The sequence below is a fragment of the Adiantum capillus-veneris genome, chromosome 24 (assembly GCF_014529385.1).
Source record: "Adiantum capillus-veneris isolate H3 chromosome 24, ASM1452938v2, whole genome shotgun sequence".
Classification (NCBI taxonomy): Eukaryota; Viridiplantae; Streptophyta; class Polypodiopsida; order Polypodiales; family Pteridaceae; genus Adiantum; species Adiantum capillus-veneris.
This window is the reverse complement of record NC_140954.1, coordinates 81,167,536-81,188,243: the sequence shown is the minus strand read 5'-3', so window position 1 is coordinate 81,188,243 and position 20,708 is coordinate 81,167,536. Positions and strand designations below refer to the sequence as shown.

At 43.9% G+C, this 20,708-nt stretch overlaps 1 protein-coding gene across 3 annotated transcripts in view; it reads right to left on the bottom strand.

Moving 5' to 3' along the window:
* Positions 1-217: 217 nt before the first annotated feature.
* The window catches only part of LOC147426657 (protein NUCLEAR FUSION DEFECTIVE 4-like), a 54,847-nt gene continuing 34,356 nt past the window's right edge, over positions 218-20,708 (bottom strand). Inside the window, exon 3 of one of the 3 annotated variants that reach the window (XM_086498979.1) lies at positions 218-505. In XM_086498979.1, the coding sequence (XP_086355105.1) occupies positions 370-505 (136 nt within the window). In that variant the 3' untranslated portion in view covers positions 218-369. Of the gene's footprint in view, positions 506-1,322; positions 2,332-17,547; positions 17,769-20,708 lie in introns of those variants that run through there. The other 2 variants (XM_086498976.1, XM_086498977.1) reach the window with 2 other exon arrangements.

Here is a 20,708-nt window from a genome sequence, read left to right as displayed (position 1 = left end):
ATAGAGACAAATGTACCCTTGAGAGGCTTGGAGTGGATTATTTTGCAGCCTTGCATGCCATTGTCGCTTGTGGAGCTTGGGTTCTTGTCCCTTGTAAGCCACCCTTGGGAGGATTCAAGTATTATTATGTGGCCCTAGCATGCCATGGTTACTTATGGAGTTTGAGGAGATGTTCCTTGTAGCAGAAGAATACCCTTAAGAGGCTTGGATCAACCTATGGTGTGGCCCTACCGTGCCATTGTCACTTGTATCTTTGGGTAATGTCCCTTGTAGCCAAGAAAACATTGAGAGGATTGGAGTGCATGATTCCTCTTGGATGGAGATAAGACTTTAGAGATGAGGCATCATGATGTCCTACAATACCATTTATCACAATGCTATAAGGCCAATGACTGTATTCCATGTTACTTCTTCACCCACGTGGCACCATGAAGCCACCTTGTTTTGGGAAGTTCGAAGGACGAGCTCAATTGCTTTTCTCGGTTCCTGGTGTTTAAGGTGCAACCTAGCCATCAAGCGTAAAAGAGTCTTTTAATGACATATCACCATCCCCCAACACATGCTCTGCTAGGGGGAGAACAAAACAAACAAGGTGTCTACAAATAAGCAATGGCACTACCCTGGGGGACCGGGGGGGGGGGGGGGGGGGGGGGGGGGGCTGGGCTCTTTGAGATAAAAAGAGCACATGTTTGCTATTTTATGGTCCACTTATACACAGGCTATAAAGTGCTTTAGCATAGTTGCCACCTTTCTTTGGAAAGGCAATGCCAACAAAAACTTTTAAACCAAACTAATTTACCAAGTGTATACACTTTGATTTAACAATGTATAGACAATACTTTTTAGATGCTTTAGTCTCTTTATTTGAAGCTATTCATATTTGCATGAGAACTACTTAAACTGCATGCATGAGGATAATATCAGGTGCAAATTGGCCCATAGAGCACAAATGCATTCAGCCCACAGTAAAGCCTTTTTTTGTGCTGTGCAAATCTCCTTCTAGCTCAAACCTAGAAGAGGAATCCCGATGCCTAGGCAGTGGCTTTTGTCACTAGCTTTCACCTGTTCCTTTTGGCATCCCTTGACTACCTCTGGAGATAGGCTTACTCCACTTCCTTAGGGCATCGCCCTGGAAGACCCCTATCCTATGTATGAGTAGGGACTCAACACGAATCAGTTCAGAAATTTCTTACAAATTAATCAAACATTTGCCATAACTGCAAGCGTGGCTATAAAAGAGGAGCAAAAAGTTAACAATACACAAGAGTCAGCTCAGACCGAGAAGGCAACCACTTTAAACTTAACCACATACAACTACAATCTAAGAGTAAGGGTGTTACTTCATTAAAAGCTTGAAGAGTACGAGCCATTTTAAGCAGGTTACATATACAATGTAGAACATGTTTCCACCATCTGTCATAGAAGAAGATGTTATAAAAGCTTCCACCAAAAGAGTCCAACTCTCCCTCGCTTTCCCTTAGCACAACACATTGTCATGAATAGCTTTCATGGCTTCTGGTAAGCCACATCAGAAATACTACTCTTGAGGTTAACTCTCTATACTTATGCTTCTTGTAAAAATGAAAAACACCCGTGTAATTGACCTTTCAATCACCCGAGTGTGGTAGACTGGTTATCCCAAGCTCCTCTCTAGTAAGAGGTCTTGAGTTCAAGACTTGTAGGATAGCTCTTCTTCTTCCATTTTTCTTTGTCAATGGTCTCAATGGAACCTGTTAACTTCCATTCCTTTTCTCTAATTGAGCCAGTGTAGACGAGCAGGAAACACCTTACTCCAAAGCATAGCCCATCACACGAGCAGGTGCCATTATTGAAAAAAGGGGCAAAACACATCGTTCCTTTACCAGACAACAGTTGTCACACACCCACTACCCTATTGCGTACAACGAACGTGTACGAAAAGCAAGCACGATACTCAAAGCAGCACCCATCACACAAACAGCTGCCATGATGAAAAAGGTCACCTCAAAACACACTGCTCCTTCACAAGATAACGTTGTGTCATCAATAACGGCACTACTCTGCTTCTTTGCTTGCCAATCATAAATAGGACCAGCAATAAATCCAGAATAGATTAACGACCCTGCTGGGCTTGCCATGTTAACGAAGTTGTACAGCACGCCGAAGTTTTGCAGACCAAAGAGTTCAGACAAAGCAGTTGGAAAGATGGCCCAATGGGCACCATAACCAGTCGCAACCAAGAAGACAGCTGCATATATAGTCCCTGGCCAAGCCATAGCATAAAACACATGCCCTACTGCCATGATGAGCTGGAAGATGGCCAACATATTAGTCCGGGGGTGTCCATATTTTCTGTTTTTCAGCCATAAAATAATTAGTCCTAGACGAGCACCACGTGCCACTAGAAAAGACATTCAACTCTCTCACACAAGACAAGCACCACGTGCCAATAGAAAAGACAGACTAAACAGACTTTAAGCACTTCAATAACAACTGAACTGAAAGACAGAGACGACACACGACACGGAGTGGCGGAATTCCACCCCGGAGAGTATTGGCCCCAAACCTTGGCGCCCCTTTTGGTATTTCTTTATATTGCATCAACACAGTACAAGCGGGTACTCCAGACTCTGCACCTCCAGGAAGCATGCCAGAGAATGAGCCCTAACCTTGTATTTAAAGGCCCTTGGCTTAAAAAGCAGTTACAGTAAAAAGCCTTTAAAACTCAAAAGCTTCTGGTCCAAAAGCAAAGCCAAAAAGCTGCCAACGTAAATCACAGAAATCTGTAATCCTGCCACGTCAGCACTACCAGCGTAAAAAGTGGAAATCCGTACAGTTCTGCAAAGTCAGTAGTCAGCGGAATTTTCGGAAATCTGTACAATCTACCACGTCAACAGGCAAGCGAAAATCTGCTGCTTTCTTCTTCTGTTGCTTTTGCTTCTTCTAGGGTTTGGGCCCCTCGGCCGGCATCTACAAGTTGGCTCCATTGTTTAGGCTTTGACACGTCAGCAGTTTGTGACATCTCCCCTTCTTGAAAGAGAGTAATCGTCCGCGATTACAGCATATCTGTAAAACAAAAAAAAAAAATCCGAGGGTCATTCTGAGGGACATTCCGAGGGACAATCAATTTGCTCTTTTTTGTTAAGGAGTTAGCTTCTCCTTTCGGCTCTTTTGATCGAGGAGTTAGCTTCTCCTTTCGTCCAGATCGGAACTCTTGATATTCCGGCGTAGTAAAATTAGCCATCACAATTAGACCGTACTGATCTTCCACGGGTGTCTTGATGCACCTCAAATTACATACCCAGCCAATCTCATCCAATTAGGAATATTCAGTAATAGGCACATCAAATGCAACACAAATGCTTACATATGCATGTTACAAGACACAACAAACAGCGCCGTTGAGCACTCCCTCGAGACAAACGGTCTGCGGTATGAAGCTACTCAACGACTACCTCCTCACTCCCCCCGCAAATAACCTAAAAAGGTTCGGGCCATGAGCTCAGAGGATTGTACAACCAAACGCTCCCCAGACCGCAATCTGCGTCGCTTGGAGGTTCAATCATACAACCACACGCTCCCCAAGCATCGGCCTGCGTCATTCGGAGGTTTTCAAACATACCACAAAACGCTCCCCAAGCATCGGCCTGCATCGTTCCGAGGTTCAAACAATACCAAAACAGTATTTCTCACTTCTCCACCCAGGGTAAAATCACCAATCAATGAAACCATCATTAAAACCAGAGTCGAACATTTCAAATCGGCACCAAAACAGGCTCAAAACAGATACCATCCATTTCAAACAAATTCCAAACAAGATCAACAAACAAGTTCTCAAACAGATTTCAAACTAAAAAAGCAATCTCCACATCAGTCGAGCTCGAAAAGTCGACTAACTTTCCAACCTAAAACTCTGCACCAAAAATTTAGGGTTAGGTTCATTCCATAAGATCATAGCCGAGCACAGCATGGTCCATCAACTCTTGGACAAACAGTGTTTCTTTGGCGGCGATGGTAGTCCCAAGATAGCAATCGCGCTGGACCTCCAAGGTCATCTGCTCGTGAAGAGACATCCACAGGGAGATGTGGAGAAATTTCAAGATATAATCTGCAAGGGTTTCCATGGTGAGCATTTCACCCCACTCTGCCAGAAGTTGCACTCCGAAGGAAGATGTCAGAAACCATATAACTTCGGGCAAAAAAAATTCTTAAAAGCTTGCCAAGTCCTTGGAAGTGTGCGGCTTGGTAGCTATAGGCATCTGCATGGTACTGTCTCTGAGAAAAACAGCAGCTCGAAACAAATCTTGGATCCTTCTCTTGCAAGTGATCTTAATGGCTTATGCCCTGTAAGACGTGAGCTGTGAAGACCAGAGCGCGCCCGATGCGCGATGAAGTAAGGGTGGGAATGGCTAGTAAGTCCACGTTGGAGGGCGAAAGATACCTCGAATAAGTTCCAAAAGTCTCTAGTTTGCTCTGTCTGCTCTTTTGTGGGACCGGTATGCTTTCAGAAAAGCACACCTGATGCTCTGATACCACTGTCACACAGGACGGGCACCACGTGCCAATAGAAAAGAACCGACTGAACAGACTTTAAGCACTTCAATAACAACTGAACTAAAAGAGAGATGACACGCGACACGAAGTGGCGGAATTCCACCCCAGAGAGTATTGGCCCCAAACCTTGGCGCCCTTTTCGGTATTTCTTTATATTGCATCAACACATTACAAGCCGGTACTCCAGACTCTGCACCTTCTCTAGGTAGCATGCTAGAGAATGAGCCCTAACCTCGTATTTGAAGGCCCTTGGCTTGAAAAGCAATTACAATAAAAAGCTTTTAAAACTCAAAAGCTTCTGGTCTAAAAGCAAAGCCAAAAAGCTGTCAACGTAAATCAAAGAAATCCGTACAATCCTGCCACATCAACACAGCCAGCGTAAAAAGCAAAAATCCGTACAGTTCTGCAACGTCAGTAGTCAGCGGAATTTTCGAAAATCCGTACAATCTGCCACGTCAACAGGCAGGCAGAAATCTGTTGCTTTCTTCTTCTGTTGCTTCTGCTTCTTCTAGGGTTTAGGCCCCTCGGCCGACATCTGCAAGTTGGCTCAATTCTTTAGGCTTTGACACATCAGCAGTTTGTGACATCTCCCCTTCTTGAAAGAGAGTAATCTTTCGCGATTACAGCATATCTGCAAAACAACTCAAGTTAGCTGAAAAAAAATTCCAAGGGTCATTCTGAGGGACATTCCGAGGGACAATCAATTTGCTCTTTTTTGTTAAGGAGTTAGCTTCTCCTTTCGGCTCTTTTGATCGAGGAGTTAGCTTCTCCTTTCGTCCAAATTGGAACTCTTGATATTCCAGCGTAGTAAAATTAGCCATCACACTTAGACCGTACTGATCTTCCACGGGTGTCTTGAAGCACTAAAATTACATACCCAGTCAATCTCATCCAATTAGGAATATTCAGTAATTGGCACATCACAATGCAACACAAATGCTTACATATGCATGTTACAAGACACAACAAACAGCGCCACTGACCACTCCCCCTAGACAAACGGTCTGCGGTATGAAGCTACTCAACGACTACCTCGTCACTCCCCCCAGCAGATAACCTAAAAAGGTCCGGGCCATGGGCTCAGAGGACTATACAACCAAACGCTCCCCAGACCACAGTCTGCATCGCTTGGAGGTTCAAGCATACAACCAAACGCTCCCCAAGCATAGGCTTGCTTCGTTCGGAGGTTTTCAAACGTACAACGAAACGCTCCCCAAGCATCGGAGTGCGTCGTTCTGAGGTTCAAACAATACAAAACAGTATTTCTCACTTCTCCATCCGGGAGTAAAATCACCAATCAATGAAATCAGTATTAAAACCACAGTCAAACATTTCAAATCGGCACCAAAACAGGCTCAAAACAGATACCATCCATTTCAAACAAATTCCAAACAAGATCAACAAACAAGTTCTCAAACAGATTTCAAACTAAAAAAGCAATCTCCACATCAGTCGAGCTCAAAAAGTTGACTGACTTTGCAAAATGTAGGGTTAGGTTCATTTACTCCATAGGGTCGTAGCCGAGCACAGCATGGTCCATTAGCCTTTGGACAAACAGTGTTTCTTTGGCGGCGATGGTAGTCCCAAGATCGCAATCGCACTGGACCTCCAAGGTCATCTGCTCGTGATGAGACATCTATTGGGAGATGTGGAGAAATTTCAAGATATAATCTGCTAGAGTTCCATGGCAAGCATTTCAAGATACCCCACTCTGCCAGAAGTTGCACTTCGAAGGAAGATGTCAGAAACCATATAACTTCGGGTAAAAAATTTTCTTGAAAGCTTGGCAAGTCCTTGGAAGTGTGCGGCTTGGTAGCTATAGACATCTGCATGGTACTGCACCTTCTCTAGGAAGCCGGTACTCCAGACTCTGCACCTTCTCTAGGAAGCATGCCAGAGAATGAGCCCTAACCTCGTATTTAAAGGCCCTTGGCCTGAAAAGCAATCACAATAAAAAGCCTTTAAAACTGAAAAGCCAAAAGCAAAGCCAAAAAGCTGTCAGCGTAAATCACGGAAATCCGTACAGTCCTGCCACGTCAGCAATGCCAGCATAAAAAAGCGGAAATCCGTACAGTTCTGCCACGTCCGCAATCAACGGAATTTTCGAAAATCCGTACAATCTACCACGTCAACAGGCCAACGAAAATCTGTTGCTTTCTTCTTCTGCTTCTTTTAGGGTTTAGGCCCCTCGGCCGGCATCTACAAGTTGGCTCCATTCTTCAGGCTTTGACACGTAAGCAGTTTGTGACACTCTCTCTCTCATGGAATAGTTTCCTACGACATTAAAAACTCTCCTCCTCCCCCCCCCCCCCCCCCCCCCCCTCTCTCTCTCTCTCTCTCTCTCTCTCAAACAAGCTATATACTATGTACAAGGAACCTCCAGGGATGCTCAATGGCCTATCTCCCAGAAGAAGCAATTATCGTATATCTGCAAAACAACTCAAGTTATTTCAAAATTTCCAAGGGGTCATTCCGAGGGACAATCAGTTTTCTCTTTCCAAATTGAAGCTCTTGATATCCTGGGTCGTGGGGTATATTCTCATTCCAGATCGAAGCTCTTGATACTCTGGGGCATAGCAAAATTAGCCATCACACCTAGACCACGATGATCTCTAACTGGTGTCTTGATGCACTAAAATTACATACCTAGGCAATCTCACCCAATAGGAATATTTAGTGATCGGCACATCACAATGCAGCACAAATGCTCACATCTGCATGTTACGAGACATAAAAACATATAGCTGTCGATGAACACTTCCTCCGCAAATAACCATCCAACTCCCGGCCATTAGCTGTTCAACAACTTCCTCATCACTCCTCCCGCAAATAACCTAAAAAGGTCGGAGCCATGAGATATAGAGGCCTCTAACACATAGTTACCAGAAACGGAACGCGGAACAGCAACTACCATTCCACTCACGTTCGAAACACGGAACGATACCTAGAATGGGAACGAAGACCTGAAAACGGACATTCCCGGTAACTATCCTTTTACAACCGAACGCCCCCCAAGCCGTAACCTGTGTTGTTTGGAGGAGCTGAGAGTAACCACTACTCAAGACTTCTTAAGACTCCTCGTGTAACCATTCAGCTCCGGGCCATGAATAACAACAATACTCCCCCTCGTAAATAGTCACAAAGGTCCAAGCCATGAGTAAAAATAGCACTTTTCGAACATTCAATACTCCCTACGCAAATAACCACAAGGGTCTACGCCATGAGTATACGCAAGCATTCTCAAACATCATTTCTCAGTACTCCACCCGAGAGCAAATCACCAATCATTGAAACCAGTATTAAAACCAGAGTCAAACAATTCAAATCGGCACCAAGACAGGTTCAAAATAAATACGATCCATGTCAAACAAGTTCCAAACACGATCACCAAACAAGTTCTCAAACAAAATACAATCCTCGTGTAACCATTCAGCTCCGGGCCATGAATAACAACAATACTCCCCCTCGTAAATAGTCACAAAGGTCCAAGCCATGAGTAAAAATAGCACTTTTCGAACATTCAATACTCCCTACGCAAATAACCACAAGGGTCTACGCCATGAGTATATGCAAGCATTCTCAAACATCATTTCTCAGTACTCCACCCGAGAGCAAATCACCAATCATTGAAACCAGTATTAAAACCAGAGTCAAACAATTCAAATCGGCACCAAGACAGGTTCAAAATAAATACGATCCATGTCAAACAAGTTCCAAACACGATCACCAAACAAGTTCTCAAACAAAATACAATCCTCGTGTAACCATTCAGCTCCGGGCCATAAATAACAACAATACTCCCCCTCGTAAATAGTCACAAAGGTCCAAGCCATGAGTAAAAATAGCACTTTTCGAACATTCAATACTCCCTCCGCAAATAACCACAAGGGTCTACGCCATGAGTATATGCAAGCATTCTCAAACATCATTTCTCAGTACTCCACCCGAGAGCAAATCACCAATCATTGAAACCAGTATTCAAACCAGAGTCAAACAATTCAAAACGGCACCAAGACAGGTTTAAAATAAATACGACCCATGTCAAACAAGTTCCAAACACGATCACCAAACAAGTTCTCAAACAAAATTCAAAAAACTGCTAAATCAAAATGAAAAAGCATTCTCAACATCAATTGAGCTCGAAATTCGACAGGGCTTCCTTCCTTCAACCTGCACCAAAATTAGGGTTAGATTTCTTCCATAAGGTTGTAGTGTGCACATCTAACCCTATGTGATATGGACAAGCTACTTCAGGTCTAGGGTTTAGGTCAGCTTAGGAAGTGTTCTGGCACCTTTGTGAGCGTGTGCGCAGGCCGTGCATGTCTAGGCACTTAGAGTAGTTGCATATCCTCTGGTTGCCCACATTATGATCATCAGCATGACATTCAATACCCATCATGAGCATTTTACAGTGCATAGAACCCATTTTCCCTATTTACTCATTTTTCACTTATTATTTAATAAGTGACTTTGTTGGAAAAGTGAGTAGGGAAAATTTGCTAAGCTACTATAAAAGAAACCTAGCGCTAGCACTTTCTGGCAGAAGAGGCAGCACAAGTACCACTGACTTACAGTGCACCTTCTCAGCAAGACCGGCAGGAGGCCCTAGCGTTGTCAGCCAACAGAAGCAAGCATCTTTGGATTCTCTCCACCAACGTTTCTACAGCAGATTCAGCCCAGCGTTTTCATCAGTAGTAGATTCAGCCTGGCAATTTCAGTTTGCAGCACTTAGCCTAGTGTTTGCAGATTCCGGCATCAAATCAGCCCAAGCACACCAACGTTTTTAGCTTCCAGCACTTAGACACCGCAGATTCAGCCCTTAGCCCCGCAAATCTCACGTACCCACGGCAGATCCTCGCCATACCGTCAAGTCAGCCAACGTTTTCAGATTCAGCCCGCTGTCCGCAGATTTCAGCATCTGCGTTCTCAGCGCATCGTCGTCGCGTCGTCGCCATCGCCGTCCTCGCTGACAGTGTCAGAGATCATCAGAAAGTCAATGTTTTGCAAATTTCAGCAGTTCAGCCCTAACGTTTTCAGATTTCAGCCCGTGTCGTCGACATCGTCGGCAAGTCCATTCCATCTAGACCATTGTACCAAATTTGTGCAATCAATAGCATAGACCTCTTTCGCCACAGAGAGGGGGGGCCCTTGGAGGAGGCCGTCTAGTGTCGTATTCTTCTTTCTCTCTCCCTCTCGGTCTCAGCACCTTCGTTCATAGTAGCATTCACTTTGTTTGTGATCATTGCACTCTCTCACTACAGGAACAGAAGGCTCTCCCTTCCGTAACTAAAAGGAACCCTTGAGCACAGTTCTGAGCACTCATCTTGAGCAAAAGCAACATTCACTTCCGCTACACCTTACAGCTGATCACAACATGGTCCATAAGCTCTTGGACAGGAGATGTTCCTATAGCGATGATGGTAGTCCCAAGACATAGCAATCACACTGGACCTCCAAGGTTATCGGCTCGGGAAGAGACCTGTTGAAAGATGTCCAAAGACCGCAAGTTGTAATCTACTAGGGTTTTCGCAGCAAGCATTTCAGGTTACCCCACTCTGCCAGAAGTTGCACTCCGAAGGAACATGTCTTAAGGAACGTCACTTCGAGCAAAAACATTCTTGAAAGCTTGCCAAGTCCTTGGAGTGTGCGGCTTGGTAGCCATAGACTTCCACCATTGTGTGGCATTGCTTTTGAGAAAAACAATGGCTAATGCCTCGTAAGACGCAACGATGAAGACGAGAGAGTGCTCGATGCGCGATGGACAAAGGGTGGGAGTGGCTAATAAGTTCGGGGCAGGGATACGAAGATTCTATGATAAAAATAGATAAATTTCAGTAAAACTTGGAAGCGCCATCTTGCTCTATCTGCTCTTTGGTAGGAATGGTATGCGAAATAGAAACGAGACGCGCACCACGTGCCAACGAAAAAGAGGAGACTGAACAACTTTAAGCAATTCAAATAACAATTGAACCGAAAGAGATGCATGACACACGAGACAGGGAGTGGCGGAGTTCCATCCCAAGAGAGCACTGGCCCCAAACGCTGATGCCCCTTCCCGTATTTCTTTATATTGCTTCAACTTAGTACAACTCCCATGGCTCTGCTCTGCATCTCCCGCGGGTAGCCTACCAAAGTGAGAGCCCATGGGTCTTATCTAAAGGCCCTAGGCCCAAAAGCAGTTACATAAAAAGCATCAAGTCAAAAGTATCTGGTTCTAAAAGCAAATGACCCAAAAGCTGCTAGCACAAATCTGACTATCCGTACAATTTTCCACGTCAACAGCCATCACATTTCGCGAACGTCCGTACAGTCTGCCACGTCGTCCTATCAATGCAAAATATGGGACGGCCATACAATCTGCCATGTCATCAGTTGGGCACGCAAAGTCTTTTGGGTGTGTGTGCTGCTTTATTTTAATCCTAGAGACTAGGGCCGCATTGGACGGGGTCCCATAAGTTGGTGAGAACTTCTTTTAAACAATAGGCCACTCGGCAAGACTCGTAAGTTAGTAAAACTTCTTCTGCTGCTTCTTCCCTTAGGGTTTCGGCCCTCTGCCGAGATCTGTAGGTTGGCTCCGTTTTGACACGTCAAAAGTTTGTGACAAGCACTGTAACAGACTTGGACACTCCAAGTCAAGAATCAACCGCGACAGCACCAAATAAACACTTCAAAACAAGTCACAGATCACAATAGATGTACACTGGCCCGGCAGAGTTCCGTGCCTAGAGATATTGGCCCCAAAGACTGGCGCCCCTTTCAGAATTTCTTTTTATATTAATCAGATCAAAGTACAAGAGAGTGGCTAGGGTTTCACTCTCAAACTCTACGTCCAGATGCTCTAAGAAGTGAGGCCCTCACCACTAATGTAAAGGTTACAAGGGATGCCCAAAAGCAGAGCCCCAAAAGCTTTCCAGTTAAAAGCATAAGAGCTCAAAAGCTCTTCTCTCTCAAGCTCTCCTTTTCTGGTTTAAAAAAAAGCATTCTCTTCCTTTCTCTTGCATAGAGTAAAAAGCAAGATTCGCGTCGCTCATCATTATAAAATAATAATAATAAAGCCTCCGCGATTTCCGAAAATTAGGGTTTCTGGCAAAAATTAGGGTTTTTGTTGTCCGCCACGTCATCACTTTGTGACATACCCCCCTCTTGAAAGCATTGTAATCGACCACGATTACGCCTGCAAAACCGACAAAAGCCATAAACCGTCTTAGCAGACACTGACTGTTAGTACCTACGTACTAGGAACACACATCTAGCACATGTACAAAATCGACAGTCACATCACATGATATTCAACATTCATTCGGATCTTAGACCATGATTTATCGGCAATGTAGCTAGCAATCACATCTAGGTCCAATCGGGACCTCATCGATGTCCGATTGACTAACCCCTATTGCAACCATGTCTATTCGAGATCAATCAGACCAAAATGCTGCAGTCATTTCGGCTATCAGTTCCTGCACTCAAAAGAAGTCAAGAACAAATCAGTATCATTATCACGAATTCCATTTCATAAAGTCATCCAGCAGAATACTGTCAGCTATCAGTATCCCTGAAGCTCAAAGAGACAACAGTGACTTTAGTATCAAAATCGAGGCATCTGTTGACAAAGGAGCGGAGTAACTCCCCTCTTGTGCATCCCACTGCACCAGTTCTCCGGCCAAGCTCCATCCACTTCGCATCAAATGCAGGAAAGTTCTTGAACTTAACCAAGAACCGCCTTCGGACTTTACCTTTCTTCGTATGATTATGTGCCAAAATCTGTTCAGGAACAAGGATCTCCTCGTTTTCTTCCACTTCGGGTTGCTCATCAGGAACATCACCCTTAACAGGTTTCAAGAGACTCACATGCAATGCATTGTGAATCCTCCAAGTATCCGGCAGTTTCAATCGGAAGGAGACATCATTTATCTTGTCACTGATCTGGAAAGGTCCGTAGTATCGCATACTAAGCTTTGGAAAAAAAACATCTCCTTTCCCTTTTTCTTTCGTAGGCGTGCCTTCTCAAAACGTAAGAGCACCCAATCATCCTCCTTCAATTTCATGTCGCGACGATGGCGATCCGCTGCCTTTTACTGTCGTTCTTGAGACTCCTGCAAAGTCTCGCGAACCTTGGCAAAAGCCGTATCCAAATCTCACGAATATTCATCCACTTCAAATATCTAATCTTTCGTGCTTAGGAAGGATGGAACCTTCGCAGCACTTTCAACAATCTCACATGGCGTCTTCCCCGTCAAAGAGTGTATCGTGTTATTGTAGGCAAATTCCACCAAAGGTAAGTTCTTTTCCCATTGAGTCTTCTGATCCAAGATACAAGACTTCAATAAATCTAAAATCACTGAATTGGCAATCTCAAATTGCCCGTCAGTTTGCAAGTGGAACAATGACGAGAACTGCAACTGCGTACCAATGTTCTCCCAAATTGCCTTCCAAAACAAACTCATAAATCTGGGGTCTCTGTCAGAGACAATCGTCTCAAACGTGCCATGTAATCGGAAAATCATCGTGATCATTCTGTACTCGGGAGATCAAAAATGAAATCCATTTCAATACTTTTCCAGGGGCGGGTGGGTATGGGTAAAGGCTTTAACAATCCCTGTGCTTTATGCCTCTCAAAATTCACCTTCTGGCATACTAAGCAACTGCGCACAAACTCTTCCACATCCTTTTTGAGTCTCGGCCAAAAAAAAAGTATCTCTCTACCCCCTTCATGGTGGTAGCAATGCCGCGGTGACTCGTAAAAGGTGGACAGTGGCATTCAGTCATAACCTTTCTCCTCAACGGTTGTGTAACGCACAACATAGTCTTTTTCATCAAGTAGCCTTCCCAAAGGGAGTATCCAGCTATTGTCTCCCTATCCCGTATCCGTGTGAAAATATCTGCAAAATCTGTATCTATGGCATACTGATCGACCATATCCTCGAAGCTCCTATGATGTATCGCGGAAATACCCAGATCCAACGGCTTCCGAGACAAAGCATCTGCCACCACATTCTTATGTCCCTACTCATGGACAATTTGGAAGTGAAACTGTGACAAGATGTTCGCCCACCGCACCTGCTTTTCCGAAAGCTGCTTCTATGACAAGAAGTAGCGCAAACTCTGATGGTCTGTAAAGACAGTAAAATCCGCTCCAAGTAGGTAGTGCCGCCACTGAGTAAGAGCATGGATCACTGCCAAAAGCTCTTTCTCATATATCTGTGATGTCAGCTCCAGCCTAGAGAACAATCGGCTCTCGTAAGCAATGACATGGCCTTCTTGCATCAAGACCGCACCAAGACTACGACCACAAGCATTACAATATACTTCAAATGACTTTTGTAAGTCCGGCAAAGTCAAAACTGGTCCCGTAGTCAATTTCTCTTTCAATGTTTGAAAGGGACTCCTTTCTGTGTCAAGATATGCAAAGGGGAAGCAACCTCTACAAACTTTCGTATGAACCACCTGTAGTACGAACACAGTCCCAAGAAGCTTCCAACTTCATGGACATTCCTCAAATCGGGCCAATCACGTATAGTCTCTATCTTGGCCGAATCCATTTGCACTCCTGCTGTTGCTGAGACAAAGTATCCCAAAAAAAAGTGTATCTCTGAAGCAGATGATCTCTGTGTTCTGCCTCATTCTTGGAGAAAACAATGATATCATCAAAGAAAGTGCCAACAAATAGCCTGTACTCTCGAAAAATCATGTCCATCATCCGGTTAAATGTCGCAGGAGCATTGGTTAAACCAAAAGGCATCACCAAAAAACTCAAATAACCCAAAAGTCGTCCGAAAAGCTGTCTTGTAGACGTCTTCCGACGCGATTCGGATTTGATGATATCCACTCTTCAAGTCAATCCTGCTAAAGCACGAGGATCCCTGTAACCTGTTGAGTATATCATCGATCCTAGGAATCGGAAATCTGTTCTTGATGGTGATTTTGTTGAGAGCTCTATAATCAATGCACATTCTCCAAGATCCGTCTTTCTTCAAATCCAACAACAGTGGACAGCAATACGGTGAAGTACTAGGCTGGACAAGACCCTTTTCCAAGAGGTCTTTCATTGGGTTCATAATCTTTTCATTCTGTACTCAGCTCACACGGTAAAGTGGCCGATTAGGTTGCGTGCTTCCAGGTATCAGATCAATGGTTTGATCTTCAGGCCCTCTGAAAAGCAATCGGCATGAGTGTGGAGAAAAATCTTAGCGTTCTTTTGATCAGGTCAAAACATATTCAACCTTTATCCATCGTTCAGTTCTCTCCCAAAAGAATGAGTAAGAAACTAAAGTTCATCAAGTACAATCTCTAAGCCCTTCATTTATCAAAGTCGCTCTCTCGGCCCGGTAGTCAACCACGGGCGTAGTTCTTGTGGTACCAAGGGATCCTGAGTAGAACGTCACTCGCGTGCCCTGAACACCCTTGTCATTGCAAACGAAGTTTGCCAATGCTCGGTGTAATGGCAACATCCCATCCGGGTGCCAGTCGAACTCCCTCCGCCTGTGGCATCAGTCTATTGGGCGTAATTCCAAATCGAGCCGCCAATTCCAAGTGAAAAGAAGTTGGCCTTGGCTCCTTCAAAAGAGCTTCCTGATCCTTCACTTTTCCCCAAAAGCGGCAAAGTTTGTACTTTCATTCATTAGATTCGGTGCAGGTTCCACGCCATGTGGTACCAGTTCTGTTTTTCTATCTGCCTTTTCTGCCACATTCCTCAGCTGCTCTCGAACTCTCAGACCTATCGTCGTCTTTATCATTCTGTTCTTTCTGTGCCTTTTTAGGGCACTTCGCGGAGATATGTCCATGTTCCCCGCATCCAAAGCACTTCCCTCTCTGATAAAGCGAGCTCTCTCCTTAGGAGTAAGCTTGGGTCGTGCATCCTTTTTCTCTGGGTTGCTCTTTTTCTTTCTACTTTCATTCCCAAAACTCTGTTCGGCTCGTTGTGTCATGGCCTCATCTGTGGGGTAGGTCAGACTGCCAAAGTGAATGGCAAAGCCCCGCTTCGCATGACTCATCAACTCCTGAATAGAAGTTGACTTCTGTTCCAAGCAGTGATCTCGGATCTCTGTAGGTAGACCCAAGGTAAACCGCTCAATCTGTTCTCTGAACGAGATCTTCTTGAATGAAGAGGCAGGTAGAAAAGAGCTCCAGAATCTTTCACAATAAGCATTGATTGTATCTTTCTTGGTCATCTGAAGATGATTCCAAGCAGCTCGTACATCTCGTTCATATTCTTGCGTCAACCAAGAAGAAATAAAAAGCTTCTTAAATTTCAGCCATTTAACTGGCACAGTCTTGTTTAAAAGAAGAGTGGACCACCAAGTACGAGCATTCCCCTTAAAGTAAGAGGCAGCTCTCCAAATCTTGGAGTGCTCTGAATAGCGTCCTCCCGCGAAAGCGATGTCAAACTGTTGTATAAAAGACAAAGCCTTCGAAGCATCTGAGTATCCTGAAAAAGTATCAAACTTGATCGAGTGGCCACCTTCCTTAAACTCTCGGATTTTCTTGCTTTTATCTTCGAGAAAGTCATACTGGTTAGCTTTGTAAAAATTCTTCTTGTTCGCATAAAAGTTTCCATCATCAGAAACTGAGCTGTCTGTAGACGAGTCCTCAGTAGAACTGTCAGTCTCTGGGCGAGATTTAGCCTTCTTTGCCTTTCTCTTGCTCTTTCCGAAGCGTTGCTTCTTGCTTCGCTTTTAACCTTTTCTGTCTTGTTCGCTCAAATCCGAGGAGCTAGAAGAACTGTCAGAAGAAGAAGAAGAAGAAGAAGAAGAACTGGGTACTCCTTCAAATCGAACACGCTTCTTCTGCTTCTTTGCCTTGTCAAAAGTCGACTGACGACCCAAATAACTTGGAAAGTCAGTGCTTTTCTTCTGCTTTTTGCCGTGCTTTTTGGCTTTCTTCTGTGCGTCAAAAAGCTGAGCAATTTGTGCATCAACCACCTCGTCTAGTTTCTTCTCTGAATATTGTTTGGGATCAGAAGGTTTCTTGAAAGCAGATTTCGGGAGTGGTGTTGTGGTTCTCTGCCACTCCGTCTGTACCTCTTCCAAAGAGGTCTGGTTCATATATTTTGCCATCTTCGGGTCCTTGGCAAAATTGAGCATCATCTTTGTTGCACCGCCAATTAATTGACGACGCTCCATCTCTTGCTGCTCTGTCTGAGTAGGCGTAGGCGGGCCATACTCCGTGCCGGAATCTTCGTTGTGATCCCTGCCCGCATCTCTAGATGCAAAGGGAGTCGATTGATCATTGCCTGAAGCCATAGGTGCCGCGGAAAAAAAATTAGGGATCGGATTTCCCGTAGAAGAGAAATCGGTCGTGCTATGATACCACTGTAACAGACTTGGACACTCCAAGTCAAGAATCAACCGCAACAGCACCAAATAACCACTTCAAAACAAGTCACAGATCACAATAGATGTACGCTGGCCCGGCGGAGTTCCGTGCCTAGAGATATTGGCCCCAAAGACTGGCGCCCCTTTCGGTATTTCTTTTTATATTAATCAGATCAAAGTACAAGAGAGTGGCTAGGGTTTCACTCTCAGACTCTGCGTCCAGATGCTCTGAGAAGTGAGGCCCTCACCACTAATTTAAAGGTTACAAGGGATGCCCAAAAGCAGAGCCCCAAAAGCTTTCTAGTTAAAAGCATAAGAGCTCAAAAGCTCTTCTCTCTCAAGCTCTCCTTTTTTGGTTTTAAAAAAAAGCATTCTCTTCCTTTCTCTTGTGTAGAGTAAAAGCAAGATTCGCGTCGCTCATCATTATTATAAAAAAATAATATAATAATAAAAATAAAGCCTCCACGATTTTCGGAAATTAGGGTTTCTGGCAAAAATTAGGGTTTCTGTTGTCCGCCACGTCATCACTTTGTGACAAAGCACACACTAGAGGAGCGCAAGATGAGTGCTAGCTATATATCACCGTGGCATATAGGAAGAATGTAGTATAAACCACCAAGTAGGTGTATCATGCCATATGTGATGTCCCTCATCCAAACTGAAAAACAATGAAGACCACGCCCATAGCCGAAGAAAAGAGTACCTAGGCCGTTCTGTTGCCTTGAAGGAGCCTGTTGATGTATGCAACAACTCTCATCAGATAGCTGTCAAGGTGGTAGATGTTGGGAAAATCTATGAGTCCAAGATGTGAGCACAACAAGTCTTCCACATAATCCATAGTGTAATGCAGCAAATCGTGGTAAAAACTGTATCCCAAGGATGGAGACTATCGGGTGAAGCCTTTGCATAAAAGAAGGGATATACCTTCATAAGTTCAAAATAGCAAGAACTCACGAATTATAAAAGGGAATAAAGCACTCATAAAACTATAAAAGCAAGGGACACAAGAAAAGAAAAGAAAAACAAACAAACTAAATCTGTTTACTACCAAACAAAACTAGATAAAACAAAACATTATTAACTTAAAAATGTTTTTAGAAAAGGCATGTGTAAAATAAGTTGACGCAACTTACTTGGCTTAAAACAAGTACTCAACTTTAAGCAAAAAAGGATAAGACATCTTAAAAACTTAATCCTAGAAATCAAACTTCACACAACAACTTCTAAAGAAACACATTCTTAAGTCCTCAAGTAAGCTAAATACGAAATCGAAAAATGAATACTACTACAAACCTACGAAGAGCAAAGAACCAAACTTGACGCTGCTTGTCCAAACAGGAAGAATAAGATTATCACCTTTATCATGCATAGCTTGGACAACAGCTATGACATCCCTACTCACGTCGTCAATGCCCAAGAGTAGATGCAGGTTTGTATAGAGGTCATTCATGCTTTGAACGTACTCTACAAAACCAATGAGCTGAGTTTCTATCACCCTCCAGAGGTGATGGGCATAAAAGAAGGGATGTTAAGAATGTAAATAACTACCAGACTATAATGATTGGGTCTTTTATGACAAAGTTGTTTAAATGTATAATGGAGATAAATTGAGTGAATGGACTGAAAAGAATGGCAAGCATGCAAAAGAACAACCAAGTTTCCATCAATTTCATAGCATCATTGACCATCTTGTCACTCTTCGTGTTCTCATGGAGGAAAGCCGATTGAAAGGTAAGTAACTGTATTGTTGCTTTTTGCACTTAAGAAAGCCTTTGATATGATTCCATGAACCAATTTGTGGAGAAGGATGGAAGAAATACAAGTACCATGAATTTATGCTTGAGTTTTCTCGAATCTATGAGAAGATGATATATCAATTGCGCATAGAGAGGAATTTTTAAAAATTTAGAAAGCACCACTGGGGTTAAAAAAGGATGTCCATTATCACCAACTCGCTTAGGACTATGACTTTATCAATTGGAACATTTGGTACTTGACTTTATGCAACAAGAAAGCATTGAAGAGGTTACTATTTGCAATGTGGTAGTCATGCTTTTGTTGTGTGCGGGTGATGGAGTGCTTCTCTCACATACTTTAGAGGATATACAAAAGCCTATGGTTGTCCTTGAGAACTTTTGCTTGCATAGTGGGCTTGATTGTGAATGAATCCAAAACAAAGGTTATGCTTGTGAAAACCAAACATTAGGAGAAGCCATGCATTGCGTACAACAATGAGCCACTTGAAGTTGTTGAGAGCTCTAAGTATCCTGACCTTGAGGTTCTGACCAATCACAAGTGGCATGAATGTGCTATGCGTCGCTTGGAAGCTGGGAAGAAAATGTACTATGCACGTTAGAACATGTGTAATGCGCTAGATGTCAAATGTTGGGTTCTCAAGAAGTACCTTTTGACACATTGGTGACACTAATTCTTCTTTATAAAGTTGTAGTGTGGGGCAAGAGATCTCTAATCCTACTCGGAAGAGTTTGAGAATGTCCAAAAGCGTTTTCTCCAAGTTAAGACACAAACACCATATATACTCTTTGAGTCGGGATCTCTTCCAATTGAGGTTACACACATGGAAAGGGTTGTGGAGTACATGAAAAAAAGCACCACAACCCCTGACATCGACTTCCTACAATTGCATGGGAAGCAAGCAAAAAAGTTCAAAAGACACAGAAAAGCAAGATGTTGAACATGGGATGGATGCAAGACATTAAGAAGTCGTTTGGGAGATGGGATGCATTACACTTGCTACATGATGCCTCAAGAGACTCCCAAGTGAATGAAGCTTTTCTACAACGCCAATGTATTATGGCTTGGAAGAAATCCGGCGGATCGCACCACCCATATTGCCCCCAACTGCAAAACCATGTTCGAAAGAGGAAATTGTACTCACCCTTATATGCTCAAGCCTACCCCCTTGTCGAATATACACACTATCAAAGCCATTTGGTTTAACTCCAACTCCCTTTAATGCGAGGCAGGCCGTTGGGGCAATGGTGAAGAGTCGCATCGACTATGCATATTATGCTCCTTGCAAGTTCGAGAATTTGAGTACCACACTACTAGAGTGCTCAGCTTTTGCTCACATCCAAACTTGCCTCCCTTATTATCAGCCATGACTTGACCTACACAATTTCCTCTCCCAGCCACATTATGAGCTCTCCAATGCGATTCTCATCACCACGATCCTAGAGCATTGAGAATCACTAAAGAGCCCCATACGAAGTACATCACATGTATCTTTGGTCGCATAGGTCATATTTGACGTGCGAGGACAATAATAAAATAAATCTCTCTCTCTCTCTCTCTCTCTCTCTCTCTCTCTCTCTCTCTCTCTCTCTCTCTCTCTCTCTCTCTCTCTCTCTCTCTCTCAAAGTACCACGTGCTATTGTCCGAGCAGAGCTAGCTGCCCCCCTACTAGTGGTTGAGGCATGCTGGTATCGGGAGATGACATCATGGTTTCAGGCGCATGGGTTCAACATAGACAGATTGCCTCCCTTCCAGTACTCACTGGATGCACCCTCTCTGACTCTTACACAGTCCGAGATCACCAGGCTCATCCGCCAGGACTTGACTCAACTAGACACCAGGAGGACATGGATACAACCAGCACAGGAGATGGGCACGAAGATGGCTTTCTACAGAGAGCATCTCCTCCAGCTTACGGTGGATGGTTTTGTGATGAGGCCCAGATACATGGACACCCACTTGTCTCATGGGATACGATGTGCTATTGGCCAGATACGCACATCTTCACACCAGCTGCGGATCGAGACTGGGAGATACATCAGAGTACCAGCAGAGGCCAAGACATGCCCCCTGTGTGACATCGAGCCTGAGACAGAGTTGCACTACACA